Below are 19,470 nucleotides of genomic sequence, written 5' to 3' on the forward strand. Positions count from 1 at the left end.
AGAATTCAGAGCAGAGGAGACCCAGCTGGTACACTCTCCTGAGCTTTCGCTGTGGGTCTGTGGATGAATCAAGCTACAAACCACTCAACCAGACAAGCAGCACTCAAACTCTAGTGCACATGAAAATAATCAGGAGAGCAGCTGCAGCCCATGTTGGAGTTCCACCCACAAAGATACTCATTCAATGAGTATTGGGTGTAGCTCGGTTGCCAGGATTATCAGAAGTTCCCCAGGTAATCACCATGTTCAATCAAGGTTGTGAGTGACTCAGCTAGACACTGTCATCTAATCAACTTACAGGCCAGTTTGCTTAAAAAAGAAGGAAGGAAGGAAGGAAGGAAGGAAGGAAGGAAGGAGAAATAAAATGTAAGGTGAAGTTTAAATGTGTGGGTCCATATAGAGCATATAGGAGAACATATGATGGTTAACATAAGGAGGTGGCCCATGTTCCAGCCTCCTTTCTTGTCCTGAGTGGTTGCTCCACAGCTGTGCTGCTAGGATCATTCCATTCTTTCCTAGCTTGTTTGGAAACGGCACTCTTTTTAGCTACAGTTTGCATTCCTATTTGTCTCTCTCTGGTAATTTGGGATAATGGCTTCATAGAACAAGTCAGCACATGGCCTATTTACATGCATCTAAATAGAACATTTTTCTTAAATGGTTCTTCAGGGTAGAAGGAACAGAAATATCCATAAAATGGCACAGGACAGGGTGATGGACACTAATGTGAAGGCCTTGAGAAATCCAGTACTATTGCTTGATTGGTCATCACATTGTCCTTTCCTTTGAGCCTCTTTGACACCACTTTCCTCTTGATCTTACTCATAATCAACCAATGAAAGCAAGCACTCAGAAGGCTGGCAGCCACACAGACATTTAATGAGCTCTGTAGAAAAACGTTTTGCTGGCATTTTATGGGGTTCTTTCTGGTAGTGAATGGGACAGATTATGGGTATTTGAAAATAAAGCAGAAGAGCACAGAACTCTTGCTTAAAATGACCATTAATTTTGGAAAGACTTTTTGTAAGTCCTTCCGGTACTACAACAGTATGTGTCATTCCCTTCTCTCTGCTACTACTGGGAATGGCCCTTAGACTTTTTAGATTTGACATTTTTTTTTTTAACAGAATCCAGCTAAGACAATTCTTTATAGGAAGTGAGTTTTCAGAACAGATGTGATCTCTTTTGTTAAAAACTTCATCAAAAATTGTCAAAATGATGTGAGACAGGCCCAGTTCCTCAGAAGCCTCAGGCAAGATGGATTGAACCTAGCTAGCACTTCGAGATCATATTGTATGATATAGTAAGACTCTACCTCCAAACAAAAATAAAAGACCCAATAAGAAGAAAAAATCCAAGAGAGGAAGGTTACCAGAAGCAGTGGTGGGTGGTAGGAAAGGAAGAAGAAAAAGACTAAAAAGAGGGAAGGAAGGAAAGAAGGAAGGAAGGAAGGAGAAAGGAAGAAGGAAGGAAGAAGGGAAGGAGGGAGAAAGGACAGAGGAAGAAAGAAAGCAAAAAAGCAAAGAGAGAAGAGTAGGAGAAAAATGTAGTTTTTTAAGAGTTAAAATTATAGTGTTCAAAAATTCACTCTTAAAGGCAATATCATATTGCTTAAAATTCTGGGAAATTTAAGATCTAATTAATTTCTAATAATATCCTATGTATTTATTTAATTTTGTTAGTTTTCTCTATTTATTCAATAACATTCAATGTGTGGGTTGCCTAAATCAGCCCTGCTCACCTAACTAGCAACCTAGGAGTTGGGTGGTAGCTCAGTTGGCAGAATGCTTGCCTCCCATTCATGAAACCGTGGGTTAGATCCCTAGCACCAGGTGAAACTAGGTGTCAGGGCACATGCCTGTAATTGTAACATGTTAGATGTGGAGGAGGGTGATCAGTTCAAGGTCATCAATAGTTATATAGGCTATTCCTCAGAAAGGAGTCATACAGAAGCAACATACAAGTTTGAAAGGTCTTATAAAACTGGGGAGTAGAGTCAGGCAGAGCTCACACACATCGTGAATATGGAAATGCCTCTTCTAAGGGGCCACCCTGTGAATGGGCAAAGTTGCCATGTTCAGTAATGGCTGAGCCCTTGTTATGGGCACCTTGTGAACAGAGGTCCTGCTAAGTGCTTGTCTGATGCATGCTGGGAATACTCTACCTGCAGGTTTGGCATGCCAAATCTCACTACCCCTTAAATCAAATCCCATACCACCTACCTCTTTCATTTTCAGATTTATCAATTGTATTTGCTCCTCAAACCTAGAGAATCTGAAACCCAATAGTTTCTCAGTTTCAAAAAGTTTGGGACATAATAGAAATGTCGCAAAGATCCAGTGAAACTAACTTTTATTGTTTTAAGATAGGTGACAAATGAACTGAGTTTTGACATTTGATTTATAGAAGACAGTATTCTCAGAGCATGTATAATTTTATTAGGATTTTATTGGTTTAGAAGCATCTAAAATTTTCAACTGAATGCTAAGTTCCAGGGAATCTTTGCGAGGCATCTCTGTTTACATTCAAAGGGGCACCTCCTGGGACCGTAAGACTCTCCTAAGATGTCTTATGAATTGCTCATGCTGGATGGTTTTGAAACATTGGAACAAAAGCAATCACACCAAGACTCTCCCAGAAATGCATTTATCTGGGTTCTTGATCCTTGTGCATAGTAAAAAATCTAACAAATGAGAACCCAGCACCTCTCTGGGGTTTTTTAAGGCATTTAAGACCCTAGCCAATCTCAACAAGCCATCCTAACAGGCACAGTATAGATATTCATATTTCTAGGGAAATCAACAGTACTTTTGCATTCAAACACCTTACATTGTGGAATTGCCACCACTGAAAATACCTTAAGGGGGTTTTATCGTCTGGATTTAGAAAACCAAAGCAAAATAGCATTTTCCATTTTTTTTAAATTTTCTTTCCAATATGCCTCTTTTACAAAATAACTTGATAGAAGTGGAGATGGTTCAGTGGGTAGAGCATTTGCTGTGTATCTGTAAGGACCTGAGTTCAAATCCCTGAAGGACCCAGTTAAAGCCAGACACAGTGATATGTGTCTGTAATTACAGCATTCCTACAGTGGAAGGCAGAAGCAGGAAAATGCCTGAAAGTCATGGGCCAGTAGCCAGGTGTACATGGCTGGAAATAACAGGAGATGCTGTCTCAAATAAGATGGAGGGCAAGGACCAACACCAAGGATGTCATCTGACTCCCGTGTGTGCGTTGTGGCGTGCACATGCATGCCCCAGATAAAAGGATAATTTGGAAAGATAGGAGTTGTTTCACTTCACGAGCTTTTTGTCTTCATATAGCAAGCTTAGTTTGATAAGAAATTAATATCCATAACCTGATTCCATATAATGTTCTCTTCTGTAATGAAAGTATCTTTTTCTTTCCTTTTAAAAACAGCTTTGAATAGTGCTTTATAATATATGGAGTTTATGGCATTTCTAGTTAGTCCTAGTACACTCCTTTTCCTAATCATAGTCTTTATTTTTAAAAAGTTTTAGTATATATTTAGCTTAAAAAAAACCTTTGTAAGCACAACTTGAAATAGCTTGGCCTTAGCTATATACCCTGGCATGTTTTGGTAACACGCAGTATTAATGCCCTGGCACAATAATAGCTTGAACACGCCCACATCCCGATGCCCTCATGGTTTCATGAAAATGGTCCCGCATGCCTGTTTTGTGATCTTTCCAAGCTTTCCAAGTCCACGGTCCATCAGCACATTTCCCTGCCACACCCATGCAGACGCAGCCTCCTCCCCGCCCTTCACCTGTGCACATGGAACCAATTGCCAGAGAGCACGTTTCCCCCTGAGTGAGCAGTATTGTGAATTTTATCTTCTCTTCCAGAAATCAGTTCGTCTTCGTTGCAACAGATGAAATTTCTTGTAACACCTCTGCAGGTAACAGACATTCCTACTTCCTGATGCTCCCATCTGAGTCTCAATATCCTTTTTTTTTCTTTTTATCTTCCTCACATGCCGCAGTTAGTCACTATAGTAAGTTTAGTTTTCATAAAGAGCGAAAGAGACCATATACGTTTGAGTGTAGCTGAAGCTTTTAGGACCTACCACATGAAAAATACATGAGGCATTTTGCTAACTCTGATGTTTGTATTTCTGATTTTAATGCGTGGTTCAGAAGGCTAACACTTGTGGTGAACAAATTCACAACAAAATTCATGGAATAATCAGTATTCTTATTGTAAAATGCTGACCAAGGGAGCTTAGGGACAGGACGCGACTTCCATGCATTTTGACACATTGTATCTATGTTCACAGAGGTTGAAATGGGAATTATTTGGATCTTTATAGAATGCTACTGGCCATAAGAGACTGCATCCACGAAGCCAGTGGGTTAGGAAATAAAATTATGTCTGTTTTATAAGACAGGGATCTTCCTTTCGTTAGTTAAAGATCCTCTGTTTCCTTCCTTCAACATATGCTCAAGTATCAGGACTTAAGGAAAGCAGAGTTCATTTTGCTACCAAAGCCAGGACCTTGGTGAATAGAAATTACCTAGTTGCATGATATGTTCATCAAAATAATCCCTGTCATTTTGCTTTGATGTGGTTTAGAACAGTTAGATTTGGAGTTAATGGACTAAATGCCAAGATAGTCCCTTAATGAATACTAGATCTCTCTCCCCTTCTCCCCTTCTCTTCCCTTCTTTTTTCTTCTCTTTCTTTTATTTTGTACGTGTGTGCAGAGGGCTAAAGCCTAAACTACCTCAGATAATCACTAGGCAGTCTTGCCAATGGGATGCTTTTGACCAAGGAAAGTGGATGTAAGAGCCATAACCAAGCATGTCACATGATGCTCTAAAGCCAACATACCACCCAGCCTTACACACACAGCGTGCCTCTGTTGCCAGTCACTTTTTATCAATGGAGTAGTAAACAAAGGTGCGAATTACTAAGAATGTTTCAGACCCTGTCCCGAGTTCTAGGAGAGAATGGATGAAGGGAAGGTCAGAGCTAGCTAGGAACATGCTTCTGACAGGGCCATTTAGAAAGGCATTCTCTGCGTTTTTTTAAATGGGGTTGAGGTTTTATTCCAAGAGTTACACAAGCCCATTTTCTAACGCAACTGCTTACTCCATTTACATGAAGTTCCTTTGCTAATGATGCTGCTCTCTCCTCCCGTCTCTACGCTCACATCTCTGCTCCTCCCTGTTAGAGGTGCTGCTATAGCTAACACTACACTAACGCCTTACAGTGGAAGGTGGCCTGCTAATTGCGTTGCTGAGAGTGACAGGATGAGAAATAGATTTCTGGGACACCAACTGGGAAAACTTAACAGTTCCAGAGTGGAGCAACGGAAAGGAGATGGGATAGAGAGAGAACGGGGTTGGGAAGATTGATGGTTTAGCGTGTGAACGAGTGTTATCTGTGGGTGTGTGGTGTTATATTTCACGTGTGTTCCAGACTCATGCGTCTCAGATTGTATTTTGACATCATAGATAAAAACTAGAAACTCAAAGGCACTATCAAAGATATTGATTCTATCCCATGATCTGACAAACTTTGTAATGTTATCAAGTGGTCCACATGCAACCTTCTATAAAGAAGCAACATGTAATGCTTGCATGAATACATCTCAGCTCTCCCCCCATCCTGGCTTCTCTTGGAGGGCTGCTCAGTAAATTCTTAATGAATTGCTATGGATCACATTTCAAAGATACCATTGTTGCTCTGATGGCCATATTAATAATGTGTTGTGTGCTTCATAAGGTCTCATTTGAACTGGAAGTTTTGAATCAAGCAGGAAGAAAAAGATACCCATATCAATCAGATTCCCTGCAGCTAGCCTACTTCTCATACAGAGTCAAAATGAAAACTCAGAACTGCAATGAAATTAATGTCTTTAAGAGATCTTCCCTTGGAAGCTGCAAAATCCCAGTGCACGTACAGCCTGACTGTAAGGACCCCAGACCTACAGCACCGCTGGCACCAAGTCTGTTGCATCCTGGTCTCCATCAACAACCAGAGTTCAGTAACAGGCACTTCCCTTTCTCTTAAGAGGAGAAACTTCTCAGTGAGCTGGACTGAGGATGAGCTTGGTGGTAGAAAACAAGCCTAGAAGGAATAAACCTCTGGGCTTGATTCACTACATTGAAATTAAAAAAAAAACAAAAAAACAAGATTCTTAAAATCTTGCTTTGTAAGGCTTGCTAGATTTTATAAAAATACTTAAAAGGATGGGTTTTGGGGAAAGGCTATAAACGGTGGGAGACGTGAGCAGGTAGTTTGTGGCTTAGTGGTGCTGAGATGCTCGGCATCCACAGAGGCAGGTTGTGAGCTGGGGCTTGAACTCCCCAAGGCAAAGGGTGTATATTTTGCAGAGGATGCCCTCACACTGATTCTGCTTTTGCTAGCTGCATGGGGTAGTTACCCATCCACATATACTCTCTGGGAGACTGTCTGTGGGAACAATGATTTTCTTATTCAGTGATTCCAAATTTGCAATATTTGAGTTGGTCACTTTTGAAGAGGGCAATTAGAGACTGTCCCTTTAATGGCAGAGTATAGGGCTAACTGTTCATCTACCTACCCACTTGAACTATCTATTAACATATAACATCAAGAACCACCCATAGTTTGGAGGCAGCAGGAGGTGTAAAGCATGCAGGGGATGGTTTTTCCTTCTGAGAAAACCCCCTGCCACTGTAATTCACGAGAACACTTCCAGGATAAACTAGTGACTGTAGCAGAACAAGATGGGTCTTATGTGAGAATGGAGGCTGAAAACCAAGTTACTTAATGACTGTGATTCTTTCAAGTCTTAGGAGCTACAGAGCTATGTCACATTCAGGGACTGCATCTAACTCTGAGGTCACAGCATTAAATATTTCAGGACGAGCCATCCACAGGTAAATTTCCATTCTAATGCAGCACATACCCCAAATCATATAGATGGAAAAAAAACATAGGAGATATATATATATATATATATATATATATATATATATATATATATATATATGTTGGACTGGAGCCAACAAGACAGCTCAGTGAATAAAGGTTCTTGTCATCAAACCTGATCATTTGAATTTAATTCCCAGGGCCTATATGGTAGGAAAGAACCAACTCCCCAAAGATGCCCTCTGAGCTCCACATACCTGTCATGGCACATATAAACCCATACATATACATACATGCATGAACACAAAATAAAAATTAAAATATAATAAAAATAAATTTAAAAGAGTTGCAACATGTCTAATTAATCAAAAGGCAGGGGAGAGGAACTTTAAGGTACTATGCAGCTTTAGCTTCCATGATCAGTGACACTTTCTAGTCTCAGGTGGCACTGTGAAAACACTCAAATCTAGTCAAGGGATGAACCAGTGTTTCATTTCTGTTGCTGTGATAAAAAAAAAAAACAACCAACAAAAATCAACCTAAGGTAGAAAGGGTCTATTCTGTTTGTGGTTCTAAACTACAGTCCTTTCCTTGGGACACAGCAAGGCAGGAACTCAAATACCCAGTCACATCACTCCATTGTCAAGGGCAAGAAAGATACAATGATACGTACTGTACTCCTGCTCTCGTCCGGCTTGCTTCAACTCTGTGTAGGTCAGGACCCCTAATCAGGTAATGGTACTGCCCACAATGGGCCAAACATGTCCATAGTGCATCCTGATAAAGACCAATTGAGACTTTCTTCCCGAGAGTCTAAGTGGCGACATGTTGACAATCGTAACTAATCAGCTCCCGAGAGTTTGCAGCTGAAAGTTCATCAGGTTGGACAGGCAACCAGAACAGAGGCCATGCAATTAGGCATGCTTACAGTTTCAGGAGCAAAATGTCCAGGGCACTCAGAGCAGCGTATCTTAAAGATATCTGGGAGGTTGTAAGAGTGCAGATGGCAGACAAGGTAAGACTTGAAGGCTATGAAACCATCCGCCATTTTCCATTATCACTGCGAGTCTCATTTTGATCTCATTATTTAGCACAGTTAGTTAGAGATCTTGACAGAGACCAGAAAGGTCTATGATAAGAACAGGGCGATAAAAACCTCTACAGAGAGTCCTGAAAGCACAGAGAGGGGTGGTGGAAGCTTCCAGTGACACTTGGCCTCAGAATGCTGAGGAACATTTGGTTTTGAACAATACTTGATAAGAGGATAAGCAGGACATGCTGGTAGGTTTGAGAAACACAAGTCCAGTCTGTACTAAATGTGATTCCTGGACTATAGTCACCTTTCTTTCGTCGGTGACAAAAATGCCCCTCCAAAGCAACTTAAGGAGAGAAATGTTTGATTTTGGTTCCCAGCTTGGAGGCACCGTCCACCGTGGTGGGGCAGGCGCAGAGGCAGGAGACTGAGGCAGTGGGTCACATTGCATCTACACTCAAGAAGCAGGGAGTAATGAATACTTTATTCTTTTCGTTGAGTCTAGGACCCCATCCATGAGGTAGGATCATATACCTTCAGTGTGGATCTTCCTCCTTGAGCAAATCCATCTAGAATCTTCCTCACAGATATGCCAGAGGTTTGTCTCCTAGATGGTGGTAGACCTTGTCAACTTGACAATCAATACTAACCATCCCAATGCTCTCTCTTCCTCTACTGTGGTATGAGAGTCATTTCCTAGTGTTGAGGGTTGCATTAAGTTCTTTGTCCCTGTCACAGCTGTCTCTTTTATGGACCCCACTGAATTCTTTAGGATGTTTCAATAACTCACTGTTATTGAATGAATTCTGTGTGCTAGTATATAAGCTATATATGTACACATGTATATGTATGAGTGTGTAAACACACACACACACATTTAACACACTAGAAGCTAGAGAATGGGCTCAGACAGAAAAGTTCTTGCTGCACAATAATGAAGAGCTGATTCCAAGCACCAGAGCCGATACAGAAAAGCAGCCCCAGATGCTAACGCTTATGATACCCCAGTAGGTATCTCTGAAAAATCCCAGCTAAATGAAAATAGCAAAGGCCATTGGAGCCACCCATCATGCGGCAGGTCTCTTAAACAGTGAAGCAGTATTTGGTATATTTAGCGTACCAGGTTGAGTGTGAGCACTGTTTCCTTCCTTTAGTACCCTTGAGCCTACAAGCATGCTCGCACTTGGGATAAACTTTCAGGTAATATTTAGAAGAAATTGCTATATTGGCCATTCCTCTAATGGATCTTTCAGCACGTTCCCTCTAATTGTCCTCCTGCATCCAGGTGTTCTGATTGCTCAGCAAAAGTGTCACGAAGAAAACTGATTTGTGGCTAATTGGTGTTGTTTCCAATGGAATGTGATGTGTATTTTGCTAGAAGTACCAAGTGCAGAGGGAACATGTAAGCAAAGGTACTTAGTAAAAATAATAATCCTGTTTATTGTGAGTTTACTGTGTATGAGGCACTGTTCCAGGTGTGTGGCATGCAATAACAATAAAACGTACTCATAAAAACAAAATGTCCTTAGCCATTTACCTGGTAAATTTAGAGATATATAGATAACTCTAAGATTACCTAAGTAGAAGATGAGAGCAGCAAAAATTTAGGACAGAAGTATTATTATTAAATTCAGAGTGTAAGCCCATTCAGTCCTCCATCTCACCCCCTCACCCTAGGCATTGCATTAATGGGTCTTAAAAGGGAGTGTGAATATCAGCTTTCTAGCAAAGCTCTCCCAGGCAGCTCCACAGCTGAGTTCCGCGCACAGCTGGAAAGTTTTTTCTATCCAGTATTAAGGAGAATACTGAAGACTTTTCTGGATGTGGGTCTTTTACTAGCTTGACTTTGAGCCTTGAGCTGTGGTTGGCCCAACCCAGGGGCAGCTCTCAGATATGTACCCCCATCTCACAGCCAAGAGACAGAGGGCATCATGTATAGCATTATCAGCTTGTAACTGATGTCTGTTTGGCAGCTCACAAGGTGGTGAGCCATCACCCTCACCTCATCCCCACTACAGCTGGAAGCTCTGTACTGCCGGGATTCCCACCTTCATTTAGCCAAGGAGTAGCAGAGGCAGACTACTCTATGGCTTCTTAGCTACTGCTCAATTCCACTTCTCTGTGGAAGATTATGAGATTATAGATCTGATGAAGGATACAAAGAGTTCTATGATTGTCTTTGTATATTATGCTGATGCTGGGATGCCATGGTGATTTCAAAGCATGATGGGAAATTCCAACTGACTGAAAATGTTAAGTGAAAATGCCAACTGACCAAAAGTGTTAAGACTGAAAATGAAAGAGGATTTCTAAGAGGTTGTCTGTAGTGTGCCTATGTCTCCTTTATCAGATGAAGCATTCACTCTAGACTAACGTGCTGTAAGGGCTAAGGTGGGACTGTTACATAATCCTAAAAGGCAGCTGTTCTGCTTGTTGAATCTAGAATCAAGGTTTTTATTGCGAACCTGCCCCACTGAGATTCAGAATAATGCAACGTATTAAAATTGCATTGAGAGGACAGAAAAAATTATTCTATCTGATTTGACAGGAATAGAGTCCAACGTTCTTATATTCTATAGGTGTTGGATTTGTGTGTGCATTTATGTTTATCACACAGTTGTATGATGGACATCCTTATGCAAAAAAATTATGAGACTTCCACAGTGATGCTACAGAGTTCAGAACATGCCTTCTATCCTCCTTCTGGGACTGATTGCTTTAAATGCAACCTTATGGCCCTCCCAGTTGCCACTGAGGAGAATAGATGTGAGCCAGGACTCAAATCTGAAAGACCAGACAGAGCCTCGAGAAGACGAATCAAGCTGTCTCCCATCTCTGCTTGTGTAGTCATTAGAGCACTTGATGCGTCCAGCTGTTTTGAGTATAGGGTCTGGTTTAGTTCCCCTAATCTATAGCTTTTAGGGTAAATTAAAGAGTGGGGCCTTGTCCATGATTTATAAATAAGTCTTTGCAAATATTATTGTACGGAAATATTTTGAGACCTGATACTCAGACTTCAGTTGGTCACTCCACAAGAAAGTGAACAGAAGCATTCCCAGGATTAACTGTGGTCCTCTGAATTCTTTTCAAAGCACAAAAGCAATTGTCATCTTAATATTTTCAGGAAGGTCTTTATCCTATTGCAGAAAACCAGGATGTATGATTTATGGTGCTGGTAATTAAATCTTTCAATAAGGATGCTACAGACCTATGTGATTGCCTCTGAAAGATCTGTCCCAAATACTGGCTACTGTGAATCTAGCATGGTTCATCTTCATTGTCAACTTAACCAGGTTTGGAATCCCCTAGAAGATTATAAGGAAGCACTTCTGAAAGTACATGTGAGGGTGTTCCCTTGGAGCATTAGCTAAGGGGAGGATGCTCACCCTAACTATACAAAACACCATTCCTATAGGCTGGTAATGCAGACAAAATGAGAAGGAAAGAGAGAACCGACTGCCATAGGCACATTCCTCTCTGTTTCCTGAGCACAGTGAGGTGAATAGCCAGGATGCTCTGAACTCATGGGAGAAATGGGCTAGTACTTTCTCCCTTTCCTTTGTGGATGTCCAGCATTGTCAGAGAGACATGGAAACCAGCACATGTTTCAAAACCTGTTCCACATGGAATATCTTGCTTCATCCTTGGCTTAAAAGTCAGAAAGTGGAGGAATCCAGCATTGGCCAGGGAAAATTTTCCTCCTGGGTTGTCTGGTAGATACTTAATTACATGGAAGGGAAAGGATGCTCATTCATTTCAGATAGGTCAACATGGTTCAGCCCAGGGACTTGAGAGACCGTCCATAGATGGTTGTTCAGGCTAACCTAATCCAAAAAATATTTCCTGAGTCTTTTAAAGAAGTTTGTCCCCATTCTGAGATCAGAGAGAGCCTTGGGGTTTATGAGAGTATGTATCTGCAAAATTACCAGGGATTTCCGAGCAGATATCTCCATGTTGAAGTCTCTAAGGCCTTGCTCTGTTTGTTGGTAGGCTTTTGTTTGTTCGCTTGTCTTTGGAGGTAAGAATAGCAACTGGTTGATGGCTTATGTTGAGTCCGTGTATTTAAAAGGATGGCAGAGTATATTCAAAGGCAGTAAAGACCATGGCCCTCTTTTGCACTGTGTTCGTTCTTATAATTAGCACAATTGATTTAATGTATGTTTTCCCTGTAATTCGTAATAAAAATAATATGTTCCCTGTAAAAAAATAAAAAGAAAAAAAAGAAAAAAAAGAAAAGCATAATGCTCATTACACGTACTCTGGAAAATGGACGGCCACTGAGTTAAGGAAGGAATTAACACCAGCTATAGGAGACAGAAGTCCTTAAAGGCCATGTGTCTTTCAAGTGCTATTCCTTCCCCTCATGCTCACTACAGCTCCTTCCCCCTTCCAGTCCCTGGGGAGAAGAGAGGGTGTGGCCCAAACAAGCCCCCACTTGTTCAGGATTATATGTGTTCTGAATGGGAGGACGTTATAGTTCCCCTGTGCCTTCTGCTAGCAAGAAAGGGAGCCAACAAGCTTTCCTTTGAATCTTTTCATCTTCATTTGGCAAAGTCCTTCGAATTCACCAGATGAGAATGATCAAATAGGATGCATAGCTGGATGGTATAAAAGCCTCGTGTACAACTTTAGTCTCCAACTCCTCCCTCAACACTGCCTCAGAGAGTCTCGCCAAAGTGGGTGGTGGGATGGGCCAACAAGCTTTATAGACTTTGTTAGCTCTCCATTGGAAAGTGAGTGAGAAGATCCACTAACCCCAGGGTTTCCCACAGAGCAGGGACATAGAGCTTCTGGGCCCTCACACCTGTGCAATATGTATGTGATTAGCTTGGATTCATTCTCCTAAATACCTACAGACTATATAGTCCAGCTCTAAAGAAAGGGGATACAATAGTCCCTCGAGACACTGCACAGACTGGGGTACACTCACTGTCTCAGTGAAACATGCTGCTATGAACGTACCCTCTACAGTCATTCTTCTTGTGGGAGGGACACAAGTGAGTGCTTCTCTGGCACAACTGGACTGGCTGGGAAGGTCATACCACCTCAGAAACTTCATTTCCAAAGTGAACACACTTCACCTACCTTTCTGCCCCACGGGGATTCTCCCCCCTATCTCTAAAGAGATCATAAAAGATTGTTAATTGAAAAGGAGTGTAATTAATTACACTGCACTTACTACATCCTTATAAGAAAACTGTGAGACTGTTAGAACGCTGTCTGAGCTGTCCATGCAAGCACATTGTATTTCGTTAGCACCCAGCTTGTCTTAACTAGATTTTTGAAAACATCAATAATAAGTACTATCTATACATCTCAGTAGAATTGGTATAACAGTTTTTAAAATATATGATTCAGAGCACCAGGCGGTGGTGGTGCGTGCCTTTAGTCCCACCACTTGGGAGGCTGAGGCAGGTAGATCTCTAAGTTCATGGCCAGCCTGGTCTCCAGAGCAAGTTCCAGGATAGCCAGAGCTATAGAGAAACAATGTTTCAAAAAAAAAAAAAAAACTGAATTCAGGGTTCGGAAGATGTCTCAGTGGATAAAATACTTACCATGCAAGTATGCAGATGACCGATAGAATTCCCAGCCCTCACATAGAAGCTGGATGGGTGTGGCAATCTGCCACAAGCAAACTGGCTAGCTAGACTAGCCAAATTTGCAAGCTCTCAGGGTCAGCAAAAGATCCTGCCTCAGTAAATAAGGTGGAGAGCAAGCAAGGAAGATACCTAACATTAACCTCTGGTCTTCACATGTATGCCCTGTACCAACATCTGGCATTTACATGCAGATGCATCAGCACACATGTACAAATACACATGCATGAAAACATACCCTGCCCATCCATATGCATACAAGTAAAAACATAAGTTCCTGTTTCCCATTCAACAGATAAAAGAATTCTTCACTGCAATGTAACCTTGAGTTCAAGGACAGTAATTGAAGCTACAGCTGTAACGTGTACATTAGATGGATCTTAATTCCGTGGCATTTGTAAGTTGATTGCTAGAACTACTGTGAGCGTGTTAGAATAGAACCCTTCAGTTGCCTCTGACATCAAAATCATGAGCAGTAGGGGGAGGCCATCTTGTGAGAGGCCACATAAGAAGCCTTGTACCCTAATGCTTTCCATTCTCTTTGGATGCTTTGAAAATGGATCAGGTTTGTTTTTTGAGCATTTCCCATGCAAACTTGGCAGAGCTCAAATAGACGCACACTATTTTGGAGAGCGAAAGATGTGCTCTGCTCTGGGAAAGACAGAAGTCTTGCCTGACTTAAAAGAACAAGGACAGTGTGAAAACAGAACTTGAATGTGGAGATTCGTGGCTTTCTCCCTAAGGCCTCATGTGGTCTCCTTGTTTTAACTTGATCCCTTGTGGCTGTAAAACATCATGAAGTGGCCAACAAGAGAGGAACCCATTATCCTGTGTGTTTCTCAGAAAGGGATTTAGATTTTGTAGCCAGTTGTCTAGTGTTTGTAATCAAGCAGGAGTCAAAGCTCTCCATTCCATTTCAAGAGCCCCCGGTTTCTTTGTTTTTGTTTTTCCGTATCTTGAAGGGTTTTGAATTTCTGTCGGTGGCCAGCAGAATGTTCAGCAGTGAATCCTAAAGAATCTCTCTACTGGCAGAATATGCAGGGTGGTTGTGGGGAGATAGCTGAGTCGGAAAAGTGTGCTCGCTTTGTGAGTGTGAGGACCCAAGTTTGACTCTAGTGCAGGTGTAAAATGTTAGGCATAGCTGCATGCACCTGTAACCCCCACACCGGGGAACTGGAGAATGGAAACAGAGCCCTAGAGCTCAGTGGTCAGCCATCCAAGTCAGTACGGCTCAGTGAAAGATGTGAAGGCAAAGCAATAATGTGAAGAATGATAAGAGTAAACACACACACACACACACACACAATGGTAGATGCTAATGATAGAATTATAAAACTAAGGCAAATGGCTTCATGAGTATAGGTGCTTGCCGATAGGCCTGATAACCTGAGTTCAAGTTCCAGGACCTACACAGTGGAAGGAGAGCTTCAACTAAGCAGCATTTTGTCCTCTGACCTGCAGACATGTACAGTGACATAAACATGCCTACATACACACACACACTACACAATACATATATAAAAATTATAAATTATATATATAATTTTTAAATTAAGAAAAATTATAATATACTTACAAACATTTTAGAATCCTGCTTCTCTCCTCCTCATTCCTCCCTCATCCTATGGCCATATCCACAAAGAAGACATAGCCTCAGCCCCACGGGCCTTTCTTTCCATAATGGGAAAAAATAAACAACCAGGTAGAAAAAAAAGTAAATAAAATTATCAGAGATGTAGCATTAACCGTGGACAGGGACAGAAAGTAGCTTTCAGGAAGGGTGGTCAGAGGAGGAGGCAGCATTTGGACATAATCCCAAACATAAATACTGAGAAAACGTGGTTCCAGGGGAAGAAGAGTGAATACCTCAGGTCCCGAGACACGCTTTGCCTATGTGTGGGGACTATGAGACCAGTGTCTAGAACACAGAGACCATGGACTGCATGGGAATAACTTAAGGACTGAAAGAGAGAAAAAAGATATGGTCCTAGAATCCATAGGAAATCACTTAAAGGGCTCTAAGCAGAAGAATGATGAGAAACAATTTATATAGATTTACATTTAATTAAATAGAGAAATGGATAGACAGATTGATGAAAGGATAGATGGACAGATTGCATGGCTCTGAGAACTGTAAATGGTTTTTGATTGGAAAGAGTTCGAGTTGGGCAAAGGTGGCTAAGTTTGATCTGATATAACACTGGTGTCTTCTCTCGGGGTGATGGAGGAAGGTCATTGGCTAATAAAGGAACTGCCTTGGCCCATTTTATTGGTTAAAAGATAGGTGGGAGGAGTAAACAGAACAGAACGCTGGGAGGAAGAGGAAGTGAGCTCAGACTCCACAGCTCTCCTCTCGGGAGCAGACGCCTGAGAGAGATGCCATGCGCCGCTCTCCCGGGCAGACCCACGCGATGAAGCAAGCCACCAGGTTAGACATGCTGAACCTTTCCTGGTAAGACTGGTGCTCACAGATTATTAGAGATGGGTTGATTGGGATATTAGAATTAGCCAGTAAGGGCTAGAGCTAAAGGGCCAAGCAGTGTTTAAATGAGTACATTTTGTGTGTTGTTATTTCTGGTGTAAAGCTAGCCGGGCAGGCGGCCAGGGTGCTGGGAACGCAGCCCCGCCGCCCTTAATACTACATCGGGGTAGTGATATGTGGAGTGCAAAGAGCAAATTCATATTTCCTTAAGATAGCTGGTTTGCTGGAATTAGGACCAGAAGAATCTCAAAGTCTGATGACATCTTTTCCAGTCAGATCCTAACACAGCCGTCATAGAGGTGTCTCCTTCACACTTGCAGAGGTCTCTGGAAACTGCTGCTTCTTGTTCAGGCTGTGCTTAGCCAGCTCTGAGGACATTGGGGCTGCTACGTGCCTGGCGTATCTGCTGAAGAAGCAGTACTCAAGTCCCCATCTTCCCCAATAACCTTGTGTCTAAATTGTGGTGTCACACAAGGGCGTGTCTAGAGATTAGCATCTGAAGAGAAGTTTCCTTGCTCTCTGTTAGGGCTGACATGGTCCCTTTTCCTCGCTGGAAATGAAATTTATTAATCATTATAAAACCATGGTATTCTGAAGGCAGAGGTCACCCTGAGGGGAACAAGTGCCTTCTCATTTGGGAGGAGCAGTTTGGGGCTGCTGTATTTTCTTCAGCCTTGGAAGAGAGTGCTTGCCAAATTGTTACCTTGGGTTTTCTGCAGAGGTTGAGCTATGCCCAGTATCAGAGCCCCCAAACGACTGGAGCAGAATCGAAGATTCAGCTCTTTCCCCCCAAACTGGACTCTTATGTGTATGTGCACAGATACAAACTTATGTGCCTGTGTATAGAGGCCAGAGGACAACCTCAGGTGCCATTCCTTAAGACATTCCACACTTTTTTGTGGAAGGGTGAGCTTTTTTTTTTTTTTTTGAGAATTTCTCACTGGCCTGGACCTTGTCAATAACCTAGACTGGCTGGCCACTCAGTCCCAACGACCACCTGCTGCTACCTCCCCAGTGCCACCACACTTAGCATTTTTGAAAATATGGATCTGGGAGCCTGACTCTGGTCCTCATGTTTGCAAAGCAAGCACTTGACCAATTAAGCTATCTCCCAGTTCAAAGTGTCCATTATTGCTCCAGGAAAACTATTCTCAAGATTAGATACAAATTGTTCTAAATTACACCCATGGTGAGGAACTCTGTGAGTTGTCACTTAGCACATGCCCTAGGAATTCTTTTCTGTGTTTTCTGTTAATGTAACCAAATTTGCCAGGTGAAATACTAAGAAATAATACAAATCAATAAAATAAAACCACATGCTACCGTCACGTTAGCATAGCTTCATGCCTCAACCTTGAACCTACTACTTCTCACAGAAGGCGAGCTCTCTGGTGAGATTTTTGTTCTTAATGAACAAAGGGACACAAAGGTATTTGAATGAAAGCAAAGAGAGGGGAGCATGAGCTGAGCATTTGTTAGCTTCAGAGAGAAGTGCGCGTCTGAAGGGAAGCAGGCATTGCAGCAGTACAGCTGAGGAACCCAGAGCCAGGCTAGGTGCGAAGACTGAACTAGGGGATTTCAGCTTTGGGCTCTTGAAAACAGGCAGGGAGGGTATGTTGGTTAGAGAGTGCCCTTGGGATGTCCCTGGTGAAGTCGGAATCCACTGTTCTCTTGTCCATCCGTGGTCTAACCCAGAGTCTGAGACTTAAAAGGACCTTCATTCAGTTTGCTTACACACACACACACACACACACACACACACACACACACCAGATACATGTTCTACTGTGTGAACAACCAACTCAACTGATCGGCTGGATCTTATCCAAAAGAACAAGGACTTGGGCCTGGACCATGTTGCCATAGGCCTGAGTTTGACCGAGTGTCTTGGGTCAACTCCTTGTTTTAATAGACTCCGAAGAATATTATTAGAAGGAAAATATGGAAAATATAAGGAGAAATACAGAGGATCAGAGATAGTATGAGTAAACCCATTCATTAAAAAAAAAAGGAAAGAAAAAGGTCAGAGTCAAAAGATGTTTAAAACTCAGAGACACCACTAAGTGGGAAAGAGGCGCCCTCCACCCCCAACAGCTGAATGTTGAGTGCTGTGAGCTAAGGAAATTAGCTGCCCTCCACCCACAGCTCCACTCACTGGGCTCTCTGCTATTTCAACCAGGTGCTTAATCTCCCACCTCACAGGAAAGTCCTCAGCAGGCAGCAATTGTGTTACTTGGGCATTAAAAAACTAAGTGGCTTGCCTAAGGGGAGAAAGCTCTAACAGGCAACCAACAGAATCAGATCAAAGGGAGTGTCCAGCTTACCCATTCCTGCTGTCTTTTTTTATTGCTATGCTTCCTGCCTCTCTCTCTTCTAGAGAGCACCCTCTCTATGAACCGCTTGTGCTAGAGTCTCCATGGCAAACTTGCTTTCCAGGAACCCTGTCTCCTACCTATCCTATCTATCCTGTCCTATCCTATCCATCCTATCCTATCCTACCTATCCTATCCTACCTATCCTACCTATCCTATCCTACCTATCCTACCTATCCTATCCTACCTATCCTATCCTACCTATCCTATCCTACCTATCCTACCTATCCTATCCTACCTATCCTGTCCTATCCTATCCATCCTATCCTATCCTATCCTATCCATCCTATCCTATCCTATCCTATCTATCCTAGCCTATCCTATCCTATCCTACCTATCCTATCCTATCCTATCCTATCCTATCCTATCCTATCTATCCTATCCTATCCTATCCATCCTATCCTATCCTATCCTATCCTATCCTATCCTATCCTATCCTACCTATCCTATCCTATCCTATCCTATCCTACCTATCCTATCCTATCCTATCTATCCTATCCTATCCTATCCTATCCTACCTATCCTATCCTATCCTATCCTACCTATCATATCCTATCCTATCCTATCTATCCTATCCTATCCTACCTATCCTATCCTATCCTATCCTATCCTATCCTTCCTATCCTATCCATCCTATCCTATCCTATCCTATCCTATCCTATCCTACCTATCCTATCCTATCCTATCCTATCCTACCTATCCTATCCTATCCTATCTATCCTATCCTATCCTATCCTATCCTACCTATCCTATCCTATCCTATCCTACCTATCATATCCTATCCTATCCTATCTATCCTATCCTATCCTACCTATCCTATCCTATCCTATCCTATCCTACCTATCCTATCCTATCCTATCCTATCCTTCCTATCCTATCCATCCTATCCCAGCCTATCCTATCCTATCCTATCCTACCTATCCTATCCTATCCATCCTATCCTATCCATCCTATCCTATCCTATCCTACCTATCCTATCCTATCCTACCTATCCTATCCTATCCTATCCCAGCCTATCCTATCCTATCCTATCCTATCCTATCCCAGCCTATCCTATCCTATCCTATCCTATCCATCCTATCCTATCCTATCCTATCCATCCTA

The 19,470-nt window shown here is 42.1% G+C and overlaps 1 protein-coding gene across 26 annotated transcripts in view; it reads left to right on the top strand.

Moving 5' to 3' along the window:
- The window catches only part of Rbfox1 (RNA binding fox-1 homolog 1), a 2,144,901-nt gene that overhangs the window by 2,119,245 nt on the left and 6,186 nt on the right, over positions 1-19,470 (top strand). For 18 of the 26 annotated variants that reach the window (XM_041676158.1, XM_041676148.1, XM_041676153.1 and 15 more), the window contains one exon: positions 3,870-3,922. The exons of the other annotated variants lie outside the window; for them this stretch is intronic. In XM_041676158.1, coding sequence (XP_041532092.1) covers positions 3,870-3,922 — 53 coding nt within the window. The remainder of the gene's footprint in view (positions 1-3,869; positions 3,923-19,470) is intronic. 26 annotated transcript variants of the gene reach the window in all.

The sequence above is a fragment of the Microtus oregoni genome, unplaced genomic scaffold, assembly GCF_018167655.1.
Source record: "Microtus oregoni isolate MIOR12 unplaced genomic scaffold, Mior012 000027F_ref0000203, whole genome shotgun sequence".
Lineage (NCBI taxonomy): Eukaryota > Metazoa > Chordata > Mammalia > Rodentia > Cricetidae > Microtus > Microtus oregoni.